This window comes from Salarias fasciatus, unplaced genomic scaffold (assembly GCF_902148845.1).
Source record: "Salarias fasciatus unplaced genomic scaffold, fSalaFa1.1, whole genome shotgun sequence".
NCBI lineage: Eukaryota > Metazoa > Chordata > Actinopteri > Blenniiformes > Blenniidae > Salarias > Salarias fasciatus.
This window is the reverse complement of record NW_021941374.1, coordinates 921,506-942,411: the sequence shown is the minus strand read 5'-3', so window position 1 is coordinate 942,411 and position 20,906 is coordinate 921,506. Positions and strand designations below refer to the sequence as shown.

Here is a 20,906-nt window from a genome sequence, read left to right as displayed (position 1 = left end):
GAACTTGTTATATAATGCACAGAGGCGTATTTGTAGACAAATATAATTAGTTTAAGAGCAAAAACTCGCTCCGTTAAAAAAAAAAGCAGTCTGTGACGCACATCAACTTCCTTCCGGTTCGGGGGTCAGAGTCCTTAGCAACAGCCTAACAACCAATCTGACAGCAGTTCAGCAGGCAAAATAGGCAAATTGTGCGTTGAAACAAAAAAACTACTGATCACATCCAGAAACTGAGTGGAAAATATGAAGATAAAATGTACATTTATTAAAACTAACTACTTCTCAGAGCAACACCCTCAGTAAAAAAAAAAAAAAAAAAAGAGCGAAAAGAAAAACACTCCTTCAGTCCGTGATGCTCCGGTAATATTTACATGACCAATAGGAGACACTTGATTTTAAACTGTAGCTCTTGGTCATTTGGATCATGAATTAATATTTGTATATGAATTAATGAGCTATGGGTCCTTTTGAAGGACTTTTCGCGATGTGGAAGTAATGAGGAGCATGCAGCCCACTGCCAGGGGAAATACACATTTATTTTGTCAGAAATAAACAACAGCGAAGAACCATATTGTTGTCATCACTTCCAGCTGATCCAGAATCGCGTCTTGGTTTCCATGGAGATCAAGACGCGCAGTGCAGCGTGGGAGAAGCTGCAGCTGTCTTCTCTGGTGGCAGATCACGCTGGAGCCGCTCTAAAAAAAAAAAAATCCCCTGAAAAACAGGTATGTTAGAAATACATCAGGAGGGTATTATTAGCTCCAAAACAGCCCTCGTCTGAATCGGGGTGAAAACGGCGTGTGGCGAAGCTTCCGCTGGAGCCCATGGGTCCTCTCGAATAATAAATATTTATTTCCTGGTCCCGGTCATTATATATCCTGGATTACACATGATGTTTGTGGGATTAAATGATCCGTTTTCGCGTTGAGAGTTTGAAGTTTGCTTCGCCGATCGCTTTGTAAAGGTTGAGGGAAAAGCCAAACTAATTCCAAGTAGCATTATGTGACGTCATGCTCCGACCGTCCTGCACCGAGCGCGAGCGAGTGGAGGGAACCAATCGGAGCAACAAACCATCAGACTCTCAACACGACAAATTATCACTTAACTCCACAAACATCATGTGTGATTCAGAACATATAATGACCGGACCAGAAAATACATGTTTCGCTCTCTTTCTGTCATCACCCTGAGCTGATACGCCAACAGCGTTACCTCGGCAACGGGAAACGCCAGTGTTTTTCAGATTAAAAAAAAAAGAACATTTACCTCATTGAATTAGAAAGTGAAAAATCAATGTTGAAAACAAAAAGGACCAAGGGAATAAGATAAAAGCTCAATTTTTTTTTTTATTTTATTTTTTTTTTTGCAGGCTGGACCAATCAGACATGTCGCTGTTAAACATGAGGATTATGGGTATTGTAGTCCTTCTCCATGACGTTACATTGACAATAAAATGTGTTTTGTTAAAATAGAGTTGATATTTCACGGGGCTTTTTGACTCAGCAGAAGCTCAGACCACTGCTACACAGTCTGCCTCGGATGGCTGCACTGCTTTGGATAATAATCACATCTTTCTTCAGAATATCGATCAGTCTACATTTGCACTTCCGGGATCTCTGAAACGACACCCAAGGAGCGACATGTTGAAGCTGAGAATGTGTGTCTCCACCACGCCACGGATTCTAACTGACTTTGAGTGGAGACTGCATGCGTGGTGACAGCACGCATTTTCAGCACTTTGCGTGAAATAAGCAGCAATCTGGGACCCTCTGGTTCTCACAATGCGTGCTCATTTCACGCATTTCTGTGAGATCAGGTTGGGTTATAAGATGCTCTGCTAAGGTGTAAACATACCCACACGTTCCGGAGAAACCAACACACACTCACTAGTGTTCCAAAACATCCTGGATAAGGATGTCAGCTCTTGGTTGGCAGCTGACATCAATACCAAATTGTCCAATTGTGAACAAAGTCCAGCCTCTCTGTCGGGGCAGGCCCAGCCCAGAAGAACATGGAATAAAAACTCTGTTTCAGCAACAATCAGGATCCTTTCAGGGCGAAATACTTTGTATCTTTCCCTGTAAGGTCCAGCGCTGAGCATTACATCTGGCTGTACTTAAATAAATGGTAATAATCTGAAGTCAGTCGTTTTGGCGTTCTTTATACCAAGCATAGAATAAGAGAACCGGGTGGAGTCAGCGGGACGGAAGTCCTGGCTCCAACAAACACATGCTCCGAACAAAATAAAAAATCAAAAATGAGCACCTGACTGCATCTGCATCTGAATATCTTCACTGAGAGACGCTGCAGCTCCGCCGCCATCGCTTCTTCTTCTCTCACTGACCTGGAGGCTCACACACAGCGGTCAGCTCCAGCCTGACTCCTGCTGGACACAGGGGGAACTGCAGCTCCTCTAAACTCAACAAGTCCTTCTTTTTATGCAGCTCTTGTTCTTATTAGTTCATTTCAAGCTGAAATGTGGTCAAATAAAACAAGACAGACATATCTCTGCAGTTACACTGCGTTCATTTTTAATAATTCCAGTCTGTGTGTAGAACTTTCAAGGGCAGTTTTTTGGTCACTTCTTAACGATTTGTTTTGACATGTTGAAAAAAGAGGAATACAACACACTTGCTTGTGATATGAACCTGATGGGAGACGGTCACTGGTTTGCTCCTGTAGATTTAATGAACCAGCATGAGGTTTGATCAGACAGGGCTGGTGGCAGCAGGAAAGAGGGAACAGGTTTTATCAGGATCAGAAGAGCCTCAGGACGACAGAATGTCAGGTTTGATGTCCTGAAAATAGATAAAGAATAAAGAAAACATGGGACAGAAAGAAACAGAGGCATAAAGGCTTCCTTATATCAGGGAAGACAGAGCTGCTCTCAGAGGGACAGAGACACCGCTCAGCCTCCTCCAGCAGCTCAGCTTCTCTGTTTTATTTGTGATTACAAAGACTTCATGAACACAAGAATCATTCCATTGTGGTCGTGCTGAGCAGCAAGAACAGAACAGGCTGTGAAAGCAGACCTGCAGACCCACACAGGTACGGTGCGTCGCGCTGGAGCGGCAGATATGACCTGTCTGAGACGACTCACTTCTGAACAACAAGTGGAAACTCAGCTGAAACAACAAGCACATGATTCCCTTCATGATGACGGTAAATCCAGAATATTTCCAGCTCAGAGCGAGAACAGGTCTGTTGTTCGCTGATTCAGGGGAAGGAAAACAAGACAGCAGCAACACTGAGGAGCTGATTCCCTCTGTTCTTGGTTCAGGCTTCACAGATGATGGAGCTAAACCTGTCCCAGAGGGCTGCCACCATCACAGGGCTGGTCCTGGTCCTGGTCCTGGTCCTGGTCCGGGTCCTGGTCCTGGTCCTGGTCCTGCCCCACTCCCATGCAGATGCAGTGTATTTTCTGTGGTGGGACTAAACAAGACCAAGACCAGGAACAGCTTGGCTCTGGTTGGAACCCTGGAACCCTGGAACCCTGGAACCCTGGAGTCCTGGAGTCCTGGAACCCTGGAGTCCTGGAGCCCTGGAGCCCTGGAGTCCTGGAACCCTGGAGTCCTGGAGTCCTGGAGTCCTGGAACCCTGGAGTCCTGGAGTCTTGGAGTCCTGGAACCCTGGAGTCCTGGAGCCCTGGAGCCCTGGAGTCCTGGAACCCTGGAGTCCTGGAGTCCTGGAGTCCTGGAGCCCTGGAGCCCTGGAGCCCTGGAGCCCTGGAGCCCTGGAACCCTGGAGTCCTGGAACCCTGGAACCCTGGAACCCTGGAGCCCTGGAGTCCTGGAACCCTGGAACCCTGGAGTCCTGGAACCCTGGAGCCCTGGAACCCTGGAACCCTGGAGCCCTGGAGTCCTGGAACCCTGGAGTCCTGGAGTCCTGGAACCCTGGAGTCCTGGAGTCCTGGAACCCTGGAACCCTGGAGCCCTGGAGTCCTGGAGCCCTGGAGTCCTGGAGCCCTGGAGCCCTGGAGCCCTGGAGTCCTGGAGTCCTGGAACCCTGGAGTCCTGGAGTCCTGGAACCCTGGAGTCCTGGAGTCCTGGAGTCCTGGAACCCTGGAACCCTGGAGTCCTGGAACCCTGGAGTCCTGGAGTCCTGGAACCCTGGAGCCCTGGAGCCCTGGAACCCTGGAACCCTGGAGCCCTGGAGTCCTGGAGCCCTGGAGTCCTGGAGCCCTGGAGCCCTGGAGTCCTGGAACCCTGGAGTCCTGGAGTCCTGGAACCCTGGAGTCCTGGAGTCCTGGAACCCTGGAACCCTGGAGTCCTGGAACCCTGGAGTCCTGGAGTCCTGGAACCCTGGAGCCCTGGAGCCCTGGAACCCTGGAGTCCTGGAACCCTGGAACCCTGGAACCCTGGAGCCCTGGAGTCCTGGAACCCTGGAACCCTGGAGTCCTGGAACCCTGGAGCCCTGGAACCCTGGAACCCTGGAGCCCTGGAGTCCTGGAACCCTGGAGTCCTGGAGTCCTGGAACCCTGGAGTCCTGGAGTCCTGGAACCCTGGAACCCTGGAGCCCTGGAGTCCTGGAGCCCTGGAGTCCTGGAGCCCTGGAGCCCTGGAGCCCTGGAGTCCTGGAGTCCTGGAACCCTGGAACCCTGGAGTCCTGGAACCCTGGAGTCCTGGAGTCCTGGAACCCTGGAGCCCTGGAGCCCTGGAACCCTGGAACCCTGGAGCCCTGGAGTCCTGGAGCCCTGGAGTCCTGGAGCCCTGGAGCCCTGGAGTCCTGGAGCCCTGGAGCCCTGGAGCCCTGGAGCCCTGGAACCCTGGAACCCTGGAGTCCTGGAACCCTGGAGTCCTGGAGTCCTGGAACCCTGGAGTCCTGGAGTCCTGGAACCCTGGAGTCCTGGAGTCCTGGAACCCTGGAACCCTGGAGTCCTGGAACCCTGGAGTCCTGGAGTCCTGGAACCCTGGAACCCTGGAACCCTGGAACCCTGGAGCCCTGGAGTCCTGCCCCCCCCCCCCCTAGCATCTGGGCCTCACAGACCAGGACTCAGTACCAGAAGACTCAGAGCTTCAACATTTTGACTACAGCATCTTTATCCACAGCCTGAGACAGAGTAATGGGATTACAGATTAATGGGATTACAGTGAGCACAGAGATACCCCAGCATTACAGTACTACACTGCTCAATAAGATTACATAGAAATTAAATAGTTTTATTACTCCCTGCTCCTTTAAAGACCTTTATATTTTCAATTCATTTTAAATGTTTGAAACAAATCCCTTCTCTTCTTCATCCATACAGATTACATGTTGTAGTCTGGATTTGTTCTCTGCTCTCTGGAGCTGAGGTTCATCAGATGTCATTAAAATAACTGCAGTGAAAAGACTGTTCTCTGCTCTGTAACCGTGTGGTGATGAACTGCTGTGTGTCAGATGTTCATCACTGAAGCTCTGTGTTGGTGGAACGTCACATCTGGCTGATAGAGTGAGGAGAGCCAGGGACCAGGTCTGGAGAGCCAGGGACCAGGACCCAGAGAGCCAGGGACCAGGTCTGGAGAGCCAGGGACCAGGCCCGGAGAGCCAGGGACCAGGTCTGGAGAGCCAGGGACCAGGTCTGGAGAGCCAGGGACCAGGTCTGGAGAGCCAGGGACCAGGCCCGGAGAGCCAGGGACCAGGTCTGGAGAGCCAGGGACCAGGTCTGGAGAGCCAGGGACCAGGCCCCGGAGAGCCAGGGACCAGGCCTGGAGAGCCAGGTACCGGGCCTGGAGAGCCAGGGACCAGGTCTGGAGAGCCAGGGACCAGGTCTGGAGAGCCAGGGACCAGGTCTGGAGAGCCAGGGACCAGGCCCGGAGAGCCAGGGACCAGGCCCGGAGAGCCAGGGACCAGGCCCGGAGAGCCAGGGACCAGGCCCGGAGAGCCAGGGACCAGGCCCGGAGAGCCAGGGACCAGGTCTGGAGAGCCAGGGACCAGGCCCGGAGAGCCAGGGACCAGGTCTGGAGAGCCAGGGACCAGGTCTGGAGAGCCAGGGACCAGGCCCGGAGAGCCAGGGACCAGGTCTGGAGAGCCAGGGACCAGGTCTGGAGAGCCAGGGACCAGGCCCCGGAGAGCCAGGGACCAGGCCTGGAGAGCCAGGTACCGGGCCTGGAGAGCCAGGGACCAGGTCTGGAGAGCCAGGGACCAGGTCTGGAGAGCCAGGGACCAGGTCTGGAGAGCCAGGGACCAGGCCTGGAGAGCCAGGGACCAGGCCCGGAGAGCCAGGGACCAGGCCTGGAGAGCCAGGGACCAGGCCCGGAGAGCCAGGGACCAGGCCTGGAGAGCCAGGGACCAGGCCCGGAGAGCCAGGGACCAGGCCCGGAGAGCCAGGGACCAGGCCCGGAGAGCCAGGGACCAGGCCTGGAGAGCCAGGGACCAGGCCTGGAGAGCCAGGGACCAGGGACCGGGCCCGGAGAGCCAGGGACCGGGCCCGGAGAGCCAGGGACCAGGGACCAGGCCCGGAGAGCCAGGGACCAGGTCTGGAGAGCCAGGGATCAGGCCCGGAGAGCCAGGGACCAGGGGCCTTACTTATAAAGCTTGCAGCGCACAAAACCAGCCCCAAACCTTGCGGTGCCGCCCCTCTGCGCCAAAGCAGGTACCTATATACATTTTGCGAAGGGAAAAAATGCGCGTGACTTTGCGGTCCTCACCGCCAACAAAATAGCTGCCGTACGGGACCGCACGATTCAGAAAAACTACGTGGAGACGACTAAGCAGAAGGAAACGGAATTGAAAAGCCTTTATTTGTCCCGCATGGGGAAACTGCAGGGCTGCAGCGGCAAGAAACGTAGAAAGAACAGTAGAAAAATACAAAGCCCAACCATACAAGGAAAAGTTAAATATAGTTTGTATGTAAAATTAGATCTAATTGCATAACAGGAATATACTGACCGACACAACTAATTATTTAAGTTGAATTAAATATAACGGAAATAAATCGGAAGACACATTTAATTAAATAATAGATAGAAGCCGACAGATATAAATCAAACATAATTTACACCAAGATCCAAGACAGATGTAACGAAATAAATAACAGACATAAGTTCGATATAATTTAAATATACATTTAAGACAGACAGTGAGTGGTGATGAGCACATGAGGGGAGACACTTTGAGGAAGTCATGTTCAGAGGCTTTGGAATGTTTCCATCCTGAACCATCTCCTTTCTGCATCTTCTAAAATAAACACAAAATAAATAGTTCACAGGGAGCAATCAGACACATCACATATAAACATGTACAATGTCTTTGTCTCTGCACTACAAATACCGACTGTCCCTTGTATGACAATTTTTCTCATGATACACACTTCAAATTGTTCACAATTAAATGGCAAATTGACACAAAAATTGTTTGCTATTTTGCCATCTGACGTCCGAACCCCGAATCATCCCGGGTTCACAGCCTCTATGCTGCAGCGCATTAAATCCTGCTGACTCCAGAGGAAAAACAATCTAGATAATGCCTGGAGGCACGATCATACTGTGCAACCATTTCCACTACATCTTTATGTTAAGTTTTTTTTTTGTTTGTTTGTTTTTTTGTTTTAAGGTGTTTCTGCAATGTTGAGACACTATGAATCATGACAACTCACCTTCAAGTCGGACCACTTTTTTCACTTCAGCAGTAGTGGCCCGATGGCTCTGACCAGGTTGTGGTCACCTGCTCCACTCTGTCCCTCCACTGCTGTGTCCTCCAGAGAGGACAGCAGACCGGCTCTCCACTTCACCAATAACGGCAGCAGCATCACCTCAGCCCTCCACAGCAGCAGATCCACCTGCAGCAGCGTCTCACCTGCCGGCGACACTTGTGTTCTGCAGCGAGAAGCTGATCGCCTGGAAAAGGAAAAGCTGCGTTGTTTTCTGCTGAATGTGCCATTAAATTGTAAATGCCATGATTATGCACACTTTTGCTCATTTGGCTGATCATAAAGTGTTTTTCTATCGTTTTCGTTCGTTTCTTTATGTTTGGAATAAGATTTCAAATATTGTTGTTGTTTTTTTTTTAATTTGAGTGCTTCAACACAACCCACCTGAATGTCATTAAAATCTTGATTTTTTTTTGACACTTCATCCGCCTGATCCGCGGTTATCTGCAGGCTCCGCGCTGCGCTGCACCCTCTAATATACCCAAATTTCATTCATGAGTTCATTTGCATACCCATATATGGTGCCAAGGGGTGGAGTTGGGGCGGGATTGTGGGTGTGATCGGCCACCGACACGTTCTCCGCAGGATTTGAAACCGTGACTTGGAAATTGCAAACAGCTGTGTGGCGGACTTTTTTTTGGCTCCTGAATTTTTTTTTGCGGACAGAAGTTTGCTTTGCGTTCCCTTATTGTCAGATTTTCCCGCAGAGTTTCGTAGGTGAGGCCCCTGAACTGGACAATGGGACTCTGTCTGCAGGAGCAGAGCAGAGGCTCAGACTCCACCCTCCAGGAGAGGCTCCATCCACCACAGCTGCACTGAGCTGGACTGAAGTGTGTGTTGTGACACAGACCCAGAGCTTCCCAGTTCAGGGGCCTCACCTATAAAACCCTGCGGGAAAATCTGACAATAATGGAGCGTGGGAACGCAACGCAAACAGGAGCCAAAAAAAAGTCCGCTGCACAGCTGTTCGCAATTTCCAAGTCACGGTTTCAAATCCTGCGGAGAACGTGTCGGTGGCCGATCACACCCACAATCCCCCCCAACTCCACCCCTTGGCACCATATATGGGTATGCAAATGAACTCATGAATGAAATTTGGGTATATTAGATGGTGAGGCGCAGCGGAGCCTGCAGATAACCGCGGATCAGGCGGATGAAGTGTCGAAAAATTAAGATTTTAATGACATTCGGGCGGGTTGTGTTGAAGCATTCAAATAAAAAAAAAAGCAACATTTTAAATCTTATTCCAAACATAAAGAAACGAACGAAAACGATAGAAAACACTTTATGATCAGCCAAATGAGCAAAAGTGTGCATAATCATGGCATTTACAATTTAATGGCACATTCAGCAGAAAACAACGCAGCTTTTCCTTTTCAAGGCGATCAGCGTCTCGCTGCAGAACACAAGTGTCGCCGGCAGGTGAGACGCTGCTGCAGGTGGATCTGCCGCTGAGGAGGGCTGAGGTGATGCTGCTGCCGTTAGTGGTGAGGTGGAGAGCCGGGCTGCTGTCCTCTCTGGAGGACACAGCAGTGGAGGGACAAATGGAAAAACGCTGAGTGGGGGCAGGTGCCAGTGCTGTCGGGCCACTGCTGCGAAAGTGAAAAAAAGTGGTCCGACTTGAAGGTGAGTTGTCATAATTCATAGTGTCTCACCATTGCAGAAACACCTTAAAACAAAAAAAACAAACAAACAAAAAAAAAACTTAACATAAAGATGTAGTGGAAATGGTTGCACAATATGATCGTGCGTCCAGGCATTATCTAGATTGTTTTGCCTCTGGAGTCAACAGGATTTAATGCGCTGCAGCATAGAGGCTGTGAACCCGGGATGATTCGGGGTTCGGACGTCAGATATGGCCATGGCTAAATAGCAAACATTTTTTGTGTCAATTTGCCATTTAATTGTGAACAATTTGAAGTTTGTATCATGAGAAAAATTGTCATACAAGGGACAGTCGGTATTTGTAGTGCAGAGACAAAGACATTGTACATGTTTATATGTGATGTGTCTGATTGCTCCCTGTGAACTATTTATTTTGTATTTATTCTAGAAGATGCAGAAAGGAGATGGTTCAGGATGGAAACATTCCAAAGCCTCTGAACATGACTTCCTCACAGTGTCTCCCCTCATGTGCTCATCACCACTCACTGTCTGTCTTAAATGTATATTTAAATTATATCGAACTTATGTCTGTTATTTATTTCATATATCTGTCTTGGATCTTGGTGTAAATTATGTTTGATTTATATCTGTCGGCTTCTATCTATTATTTAATTAAATGTGTCTTCAATTTATTTCCGTTATATTTAATTCAACTTAAATAATTAGTTGTGTCGGTCAATATATTCCTGTTATGCAATTATATCTAATTTTACATACAAACGATATTTAACTTTTCCTTGTATGGTTGGGCTTTGTATTTTTCTACTTTTCTTTCTACGTTTCTTGCCGCTGCAGCCCTGCAGTTTCCCCATGCGGGACAAATAAAGGCTTTTCAATTCCATTTCCTTCTGCTTAGTCGTCTCCACGTAGTTTTTCTGAATCGTGCGGTCCCGTACGGCAGCTATTTTGTTGGCGGTGAGGACCGCAAAGTCACGCGCATTTTTTCCCTTCGCAAAATGTATATAGGTACCTGCTTTGGCGCAGAGGGGCGGCACCGCAAGGTTTGGGGCTCGTTTTGTGCGCCGCAAGCTTTATAGGTGAGGCCCCTGGTCTTTTGAGTCCAGGAACTACTTGTGACACAGTTCAACTGCTCCTGAGTAAATACAATGTGCGGAAACTATAGTTCAGTTCTCTTTTACTGAAAAAACGCTGCACCCTATTGAACATCTGACCACGTCTTGCAGCAAACACTCTCTTTCTAACAACATGCAGAGAGAGCCTGCAGCGCACTTCTTCCTCTGTGGTGTCTGTGTTAAATAAGGTTGAACATGCAAACAGCACACCTAGTGGCATGAAGTAAACAAATGCAGGTGAAGTAAACAACATCCTATTAAACACAATAACGTTCTTTCTTATAACTATTAAAGGTGAATTGTCCAAATATCAGTGACTTTAAATCAATGCTAAAATAAAATACAACAACTTGTGTGCAGAAATGATGCAGTTTGCAATGACATCGTCTGTGCACCATGGTTTTGATGGGGAGATCCAAGGGGTGTGCGATATGATGATATAAGATCATTAAGGATTATAACGTTGGGAAGATCTCATAAATCAGAAAGATCATTAAATCGTCTATCCGGCACATTCTATTTCACCTATATATAATATTTTTTGGAGTGATGATGTTACCTGGAAACTTCACATAACATTAACTAAATGTTCCCTCTCGTGCAGTTATCCACATACATAATGTATACATGCAGAGCAATGTTAACGATTTAAAAAAAAAAAAAGACCCGCAGCCACAGTCGGTGTTGCGTTCAAGATGAGTCTGGGACGCGATGGCAGCTAACAACGAGCGGAGCGCTGAGTGGCAACTTTTCAAACTGGAACTGTTGTTGGGTGTAGGTAGTGTCAGGCAAAGCTGGTTTGTAACAGCAGTACGGGATCTATGAGAGATCAGCCACCATGGAAACCCCCTAACAAGCTGGAGGGAGAGACGGTGCAGCTAGCACCGATGCTAACGCTAGCTGGCTACCTACAGCTAGCGGTTCACAAGCTAGCATCCTTTTTGTCTGGTAACAAGTGGAACGTCTTTGATTTAATGGGATTCTGAGGTAGTGCATTTCAATGGAGACAGAGCCCTCTAGTGGTCGTATAGCGCAACTGCAATAGAAAAAGATAAACATATGACACCACGTGTGATCGGTTCCACGTCAGTCAGAAGTCCCAGTTACACTTGTAGAAAATATTGTAAACGTTGACACCCCTCGAAGAAGTAACTGAAGCAGTCACTCATTACCTTGCTAAAGACACGGTTCCCATTAAAACTGTGCTAAAAAGCTATTTGGTGTGTTTAGTTTTTTGTGTTACAAAAGTGTACTTTATTGTTGTTCATTACCTTGTACCTTAATTTTTAAAGAAGATAAAAGCTTTGACCTCTGAACAAAAACATTTTCTCAAATATTATTCACTCAGGTTATAGACATTAAAGTTAAATTGGTTTTGTTCTAATTGTTGCCCTTTAAAAGGTAACCAGCTAAGTTTGCATTTTTATTGACCCTTTAAATAAGCTATTTGGTGTGTTTAGTTTTTGTGTAAGTGCACTCTATTGTTGTTCATTGGTTTTTATGTTTGTGTTCATTGCACATTTTGATGAGGAAAAAAACTGTACTATTTAAATTAGAACCAGTTTCTTTGGATTAAATTGTCTTTTATTTTCTTTTAGGGTTTCACATGTTTAAATACATTTTATACGTTTTATGTTTAACATTGGGGGAAATGGTCAAACTTGCAAATTAGTCTAGAAAAATCAATATAAAAAAGAATCGTGATAAAATCGTGATCATGATATTGATTTAAGAAAATCGTGATATGATATTTTTGCCATATCGCCCCCCCCCAGGAGATCCCCATTGATTATGCTGATCATGTAAACAGGAGGAACTCTGTTTAAGTATGTAAACGGGTTATTCCCCATGTTTGAGAAACCGGAATATTGGCTGCATGTCAACGTAGTCAGTGTGGTCAGGACAAAATGTGAGTGTGTTTTATGTTGATGTAGCCTCTTATGACAAAAATGTGATTATTCCTATATTTTAGAAACTATACTTAAAGATGAAAGAGTCTCAAGGGCAACACACTGTAAACCCGAGTAACCACAACTCAAAAGTTTTAAGTTATTAAACTCATATTTTTCAAGTTATTACACATATTCAGAACCTAAAACTTCAAAGTCAGATGTACTATGTATCAATAATCTGACCTTTAAAAAAACAGATTTTTTTTTTAACTTAAAAATGTCTGTTACTTGTACAATGTATCAATTACCTGAACTTATTTGTACTATGTAGCAATAATCTGAACTTTAAAAAATTGAGTTTTTTGTATATGTCTGTTACGTGTACACTCAACAAAAATATAAACGCAACACTTTTATTTTTGCTCCCATTTTTCATGAGATGGGCTCAAAGATCTAAAATTCATTCCAGATAAACAATATTACCGTTTCTTTCAAACATTGTTCACTAATCTGTCTAAATGTGTGATAGTGAGATAATCCGTCCCACCTCACCGGTGTGCCACATCCAGAGGCTCATCAGACACCATGGTTAGTGCACAGGTGGGCCTGAGACTGTCACAATGAAAGGCCTCCCTGAAATGTGCTTTTTTTTTTTTTGCTTTATTGGGGGTCTGGGGACTCAGAACCAGTCAGTATCTGGTGTGACCACCATTTGCCTCATGCCGTGCAATTGCTAAATTTGCAACTGCTAAAACACTAAACTCCACTGCCTGAACCAAACTCTCAGGGGCCTAAACTCATTTTTCGAATCAAACACTCTTTTGGCAAAAACTTAAACACTGTTCAGGTCCAATGCTTAGTTTGCTAAACCCATCTGCTCTTTTTTGCAAAACTTCAGACACATTCTCAGTCACTAAACACATTTCACAACAGTTTTGCTAAATTGTACTCACTGGCAGCAAAATGTGAACACAACTCCAACACAGCTGTCATCTTTAACACACAACAACTCAAAACTGAACACACATATTTCTAATGATGTGATCAGACCAAGAGCCCAGAGACAAGATGCTGGAGACTGAACCTCCAGGACCAGGACCCTGCAGGAGTCTGCTTTGGTTTTGTTTGTTTTGTTTTGTTTTGTTTTGTTTTGTTTTGTTTTGTTTTGTTTTGTTTTGTTTTTTGTTTTGTTTTGTTGTGACAGTGAATTTAGATATCACTTTAACGTAGATGCTTTTTTTTTTTTTTGCTAAATGCATTTACAGTACGTAAAATAAACATGTTCTGAGCACTACACACTCTTAAAACTGCTGGGTTTCTGTAAAAATAACCCATATTGGGTGACACTGCTGACCCAATGTGTTTCTTTCTACCCAGCAGCCGTTTGGGTTGAAGAGTTGACCCTGATGCTGGGTCAAGATTTATCAGCAGGTCTGGGAAGGTTACTTTAAAAATGTAATCCCTTAGAATTCAGAAACACGTGCCCTCTGCCCTGCAAGGCTGTCAAACCCTCCACTGGAAGCCAGCTGGGGTTCAGGGCAGTTCACTGACAGAGAGAGGAAAAGATTTGAACTAACAACCTCACAACTGCTGGACAACCACTCTACCAACTGAGCCACAGCCCCACATGACCATAGGCAGAGGGATGTCATACATCTTTTCCTTCTTATCCATTTCAGTAATCCTCAGTGAGAACACAGGACTCCAGTTTTCTGCTGCGTTTGTTCCAGAAGCCTCCAGATGCAAGAAGGAGAAGGAGTTGCAGGAATGTTCAAAACGGTGATTCTTCTCTTCCCTTCAGCCACAAAATCATCAACTCTCTGCTGGGTCAAAACAATTCACCTCATTTTGGGTAAAAGTGACCCAATCTGCACAAAATCCAGGGCTGCCCAGGAAATGTGTTGGGAAAATAACCAGCAGGTTTCAGAGTGAGGACTGCTGCTGTGTCCTCAGTGATTTCATGTAGAGTCTGATGAACGATCTGAGGTGAACATGTTTCTACCTGCTGTGTGTGAGATCTGAACGCAGAGTGTGGTTCTGAACACAGGAGAACTGGTTTTGAGGTGATAGTTTGATTTTGACAGAAATGTCTGAGGTTTTGTGAATGTAGTGTGGATTTCTGGATTTGTGTTGAAGGTGTTGAGAAAATGGATGGAGGTTTCAAGAAATGTGTTCTAGCAATTGTGAAAAACTGTAAATATTTCTCTAACATGTACTATAAATCAATGATCTGAACTTTCCAAAAATGAGTTTTTTGTACTTAAAAATGCCTGTTATTTATACTACGTAGCAATAATCTCAAATTTAAAAAATAGATTTTTTTTTAACTTAAATATGTCTGGTACAGGTACGATGTATCAATTACCTGAACTTAAAAAAGTTCTCTAACGTGTACTATAAATCAATAATCTGAACTTTAAAAAAATGAGTTTTTTGTACTTAAATAAGTCATCTACTATATATCAATTATCTGAACTTAAAAAGTATAAACAGTAAAGCTCCTGTTCATACTTCAGATACATGAAACTGAAATATAGAATTACAAAGTCGCAGCTGTTTCTAATAACAATTCTAAAAACAGTACTTCGTGTTCCATGAACTCAAAAACATTTATTCAAACAATTCAAGACCATTTTAAACCTTCTTTTATAGCAAAATAACAGACTTACACAAAAATGAAATTAAAGGGGGATTCCTGACTGAAACACACATGGCTTGAATCTGCAACAATTCATCTGTGTCGGGTGTTCTGGAACAGATTCAGGCCATTCGTGTTTCGGTCTGGAATTCCACTTTAATGACAGTGTCAGCATTGGCGACAAACAAAACATCCACTTTGTATAAGAATGCCTAAAATTCAAATACAGTATGTGGTGCATCGTAATTTTATACCTGAGGCGTCGTGCATGTATTTAAACTGCCAAACAAGTATTGACCATAATATTAAAGCTGGATTACAGAGTACCTTGTACTGTTTCTTTAACATGGCTCAATACATCCTCCTGACAAGAGTGTGAACATTCAAAACAAACTGCAGCTGTCTTTATGAAACGACTGTAAAAGAGTGCGAGGGCCATGCACTTTTTTCCATGGTTGAATATATCCATAACATTCATGGTAAACATTATAAACATCAAACTGTAACTGAAATGTAAACTGAAACACTGCAAGTAAATTAATTCCCATTTGATGAATCACATTTGTGCTGATTTTGGGACTTTTTTTCAAAAAACCATCAGAACATCAAATACCTTCATCATGAGAACATCATCATGAGAACATCAAATACCTTCATCAAAATCAAACAAAAACGTCTCCCGGCCACTGATCTCTCCAGTCCGGATCTCAGCAAACCCTTCCACCTGGACGTGAAGGAAAGCGGAGGATTGGTCAGAGCAGTCCTCCACCAGAAGGGAGCACAGGGCGGAGAGCGTTGATGTTCCACAGAACAGAGTTAGACTCTGTTGAAGCAGGACAGCCGAGCTGCGTAAGGGGGGCCATGCCAATGCTAACTCCACCCAGAAACAAGTCACATAACGACGGGACATGAAACTTTAACCATACAGTCTCAAGTTTTATTACAAGCCAAAGACTTTCACGCTCTCCGCTGAGGTCGAGAACGCTACAGAGCGTTCTTCACCAGACGCACATTCACTTCGAGGCAGATAACAACAACATGGCGTCGGGGATAAAACAGGGTGAACCACATGACCGCCAAGCAGTCACAGCAAGAATATCAACACACACGACTCTGAGCACAGAAGAAGTTCAGACCTGATCTGACGTCACTGATGATGGACACCGTCGCTGCTCTCCGCTGAACAACCAACAAAAACACTCAGAGAACAACCTGGATCCTTTAGACGACGAGTAACCTTCACACTCTGCTCCCCACAGAGCAGACTGAAGGAGATTTATTCTATTCTATCAGCATGAAGGACGCGGGATTATAAGATGGAATTCAGAAAGCAGAGACTTCTCTGATCATTCACCAGCTTACCTGGTTCTGCATTTAGACAGCAGAGCAAAGAAAACTGTCTGGAGACTGAATCAGAGGCTACTTTAAAACAGCAACAACCTTTCTCTGATGAACGTCTGAAGAGAAGTTCACCACATACACTCTGCGACGCAGTAAAAGAAGTTATCAGAGGTAAACGGATCTCTAAATAAATAAAGCAACTTAAAGAACTTAAAAATGATCCAAAAGGCCTGGAAAATAACACAGTAAGAAACAAGATTCCCAAGTAATGATGAGAATGAAAGAAGCTGGAAATGAAAATGTGGACACGCATCAAGAGAAGAAAAGAGGATAAAATAAAGGTTGAGGTTTCAGAACATTTGTCAGGTAAGACCTAAAGCTGCAACATGACTGTTGAAGAAAGATATGGAAAAGACAAACTATACCATCAAAATACAGAATATCAGGATAAACTTACATTATATGGACAGAGATTAATGCAGCATTTCAGAATTCTTATAAACCTCTATTAAACTCAGCCACCGCAAGAAAATGAAGAGAACTTTGAAGGATTCTTTCTCCACATTAGAGAAAACAAAGATGTATTAAAAATAAGGTACACCGTTATGAATACAGGCAAAGGTGGCCAGTCTTTTTTCGGCTGTGTTACCTCGGAGAATCCTGCTCTCCTTTCACTTTGTCCACCGTCTGCAACATTTCGTCCACTGTGAAGGCTTTTCTGGAAACGAGGGTTGAAGGTCAGAGGTGAAAATGGTTTCATGGTACGAATCCGTTTCTGAAACAGTGTCAGTCAAACTGCAAACCTTTTGGTGTTTGTTCTAGCATTTCTGTGAGACATGACAGTGAGCGACCTGCGCAAAAATACTGGCTAAAACAGAAGAGAAAACATATTAGTCACTCATGTTCAATGACAAGACACTGAAAGTCTTTCACCTACTGCAATCGAGTTCCTTGTGCACAGAAATCTGTAATCTCAGTTGGTTCTGGACACAAAACAGAGTGAAAACTTGGACATGATCATGCAATACATGTAAATATCTTATCAGTGAAATACCGGAATTTACTTTAAGAAAAATGTTGAATGCTGGGTGAAATTATATAAATGGACTGAAATTGCATGACACGCATGAGCATATCACTGCAACATTTTCAGTCTATTATTATTTGTAATGAACTTTCTGCAAGAGAAGCGTCTTCAGCTAATAAAACTCTTAACCTGAAACTACTTGTCCGTCGGTAATGACAGGATTTTTCCCTGGTTTGACTGATTTCTGCGGCCATGCTGTTTGTCAGACCTCGCAGAGATGGAGACGTGCCGAATACGAACACGGTGCTTAAAACGTAACTATGATGTAGTACTAGTTCATAAACAGCCTTTTTTTAATCTCAAAAACTTTCACCAGTGAGAATCTAGTTAAAATCTTCAGTGTGAGTCTCAGTGAAATAGAATTTGTTCACCTCAGGGCTGTTCAATTGAAGGTACTCCATACAGCTCAGTGGGTTCACAGTGGTGTCAGACCAGCGAAACGTCAACATGACAACTTTAGTTTCAAAGAAAACTTCTACTTGTTTTTATTTTATGAAGAAAACTAAGCTGCATCTAAAAACTTGATCTAAACCAATAGAAAGGCTTTTTTTTTTTTTTGCTTTCTTGGCTTCAAACCCATCCCACAGATGATGCCATCTCACTGGCGATGAAGCTTTGGGTACAGACATGGTGACAGTTTGCTGATCAGCAGAGTTACAGTGTTGTTATGTCAGTATACTTCAGGAATACACTGAAAATGTAAACTTGTTCTTTTAGTTGTGAAATAACTGCAGCAAATGTTTTTTTTGTCAGATTTGCAGCATACAAGGTTTTTTCTAAGTGGGTTACTTTAGGTCTGTTATGAAACAAATAGCTGCAGTTTTACTCTTATTCCTCCAGCATGTTGTTGTGAATCTGGTTACATGTAGATCTGGGTCTGCAATTCAAATACTTTACACATGTACCAATAAGGCATTTTGACAGTGCAGTGGTATGATGGACAAAACAGCTACAGAGTGATTAAAACAATTATAAATCCTATTGTTCTGGCTGTTTTCAATATTATTGGAGAAGTAACAGGCATTTAATTAATAATCACAGGCGAAAGACCAGAAATCAGACATTGGTGGCAAAATAAGAAGCAGAAGTATTTCGGCAGTGTGCTCACTGGAAGTGTGGAGCGGTTTGTAAACAGAAAGGTTTGAGCATGAAGTAACGAGCGCAGCAGTCTCCCTCAGCTCACGGTCGGCCTGAAGCTGCTCCATCTTCGGCTTCTTCACGGAGTTCGTCGCTGCTGGGGAGGCTGGGTACATCATCGCATGACCCGAGTTCTGCGTGTGAGACGCATGTTGGGGGACAAATGGTCACAGGAGAAGTGCTGGCAGTCCAACAAGTCAGCTCAGCCGGCAGTGGGAATGCTCGCGTTAGCAAGCGAGCTAGCTAGCTCAACTAAAAGCACAACGCGATCACTTGCTTTCTATTGCAAGATAATAACACGATGCTCGTTAAAACTGCTGTTAACAAAGCTCCAGCAGTCGGAGACGATCAGAACGCACCCGCCCTGGCTGATGGCATTGATGAGTTGGCCTCGCTGCCTGTAGCACAGCCTGGCAGACTCATCAGAAGCCCATGAAGAGGAGCGCTAGCTAGCTCGGCGCTGCTAGCACGGCTCACTTGGAAACAAACCTCCGCGCACCCGAGTCCCCCCCCCCCCCCCCCCCCCCCCCACCCCCCGCATTCACCCGGCACAAACGTCTCCTCATACCGCAGCCGGTTTGAGCGTTTTTGGCCCAATTATTGATTATCAATGTGTGATTTGTTGTCGATGTGGTTTCCTTCAGTTTGTACTGAACAACAGAGCAGTGGGCAGTTGTCAGCCAATAGGAGAGCGGCTCAGACAATCCCGCGCTCTGATTGGCTGCTGGCTTCCGGAGATGACGTGCTACCCGCTCTCGCTTTCTGCGATTTTGCGGGAAATCAGCATTCATATGAAGACGATCCTGCAGCCACAGGTTTCCCCCAGCGGAGGACTTACAGCTGGACCGACTGTCACGTCTGTCCCACCCTACTCCACTGTGCCGCTGACAGAATGTTTGTGAAAGACAATCAACCATAAATCTCAATGTTTTGTGATGAATTAATCTTGAACAGAGATTAACATCGATCAGGGACCCTTCCTGAAACTGTAATCACTGTTAGATCTGTTAAGAAAAAATAAATCAGTAACAAACAAAAATAAAACTAAAACACAAAGAAAAAATAATCATAAAATCCATCCATCATCTCAGGAAAGTTGTGAAAAAACATGGAAAAAAATGTCTACAGTCTTCACACAAGCTAAATAAAAGTGGCTGGGCTGAGTTATTATGTAGCTTTACTTCATGAGAAAAAAAACAATATTTGTTAAAAGAGGTGTTGTTTTGTTTTTTCCCAGTAAGAAAACCCAAAAAGGAACGATGCAAACCATACACCAAGCACCCAGTGTGTGTGTGTGTGTGTGTGTGTGTGTGTGTGTGTGTGTGTGTGTGTGTGTGTGTGTGTGTGTGTGTGTGTGTGTGTGTGTGTGTGTGTGTGTGTGTGTGTGTTTAGAAAGATCTGTCCTATTATCACACAGACAAATGATCATTTAAACATCATATATTGAAGATTCCATCAAACGAAACTCTGAGCGGTAAGGCAAAGCCAGGCAATTTGTTTCTAGTTGATTAGAAATCATTCTACGTCACAGTCATACACCACACCAGGAAGCACTGATTTGATTTTTATTTATTTTAAACATTTTTTTTTATTTATCTTCTTAAATCCTGTCCTGTTTCTGGCTGATCCAGACCTGTCTCCTTTAGTTTTTGTTGCTGTCTTTGTCTCCTTTTTGACTTTCTCTTCTTAAATCCTGTCCCGCTGCGTTGATGCTGTCATTTCTTATTTGATTTCTTTTGCTCTGAATACTGGTACAAATTATTTTTGGATCCTGGGGGGATGTTATTCTACCCACTGTGTTGACCCCCTGTTCACTGTGTCCTTCTCTTTATATATTTTCTGTTTCTTTTTCTGGCTGATTCGTTCTATCTGTATCCTTTCGTTGTTGCTGTCCTTGTCTTCTTGAATTAAATGTTTGGTGGGATGTGTTTCCCTGTCACTACTGTCTTAATTGCACCCCCATACATTAACTCACCTCTTTCATACTATCTCATTTTGACTGTCTCCTGCAGTGAGGTTGATCTACGAAGCTCTTTCATCTTGAGGTTTTGGCATTTCTTGTTCCCTCTTGCAGGAGTTGGACTTCCTTCTACTGCTTCAGAAGCACCTTTCTGCTCCTTGTTGTGTCTTTTTGCAGGTGCTCAGACTTCTTGTCCAGCTGAAGTTCAACCTTTTGACTCTATTTTTCATCATGTTCTGCAGCAGAAGCTTCATCTGCTCCTTCAGTCTTCTGGACTCCTCCCTGAGCTCACAGATGTTCAGTTGTTTCTCAACAAGCCTTTCCTGAATCTCCTGCTCTTTGTGCAGCTCCCTCTTCTGCTTCATGAGACAGTCTTCCTTCTCTTGCAGGAGTCTAACATTGTCTGTTCGGAACAGGAAGTTCTCGAGCGTCTCCTCCGCCTCCTGCCTGCGGGTGGCTTCCACCTGCTGCTTCACACGTTCC

At 44.8% G+C, this 20,906-nt stretch overlaps 1 protein-coding gene across 1 annotated transcript in view; it reads left to right on the top strand.

The window, feature by feature from the left end:
- LOC115385019 (uncharacterized) overlaps positions 1-20,625 on the top strand; it is a 46,654-nt gene extending 26,029 nt beyond the window's left edge. The window contains exon 6 of the mRNA XM_030087099.1: positions 20,601-20,625. Within this exon, the coding sequence (XP_029942959.1) occupies positions 20,601-20,625 (25 nt within the window). The remainder of the gene's footprint in view (positions 1-20,600) is intronic.
- The last annotated feature ends 281 nt before the right edge of the window (positions 20,626-20,906 follow it).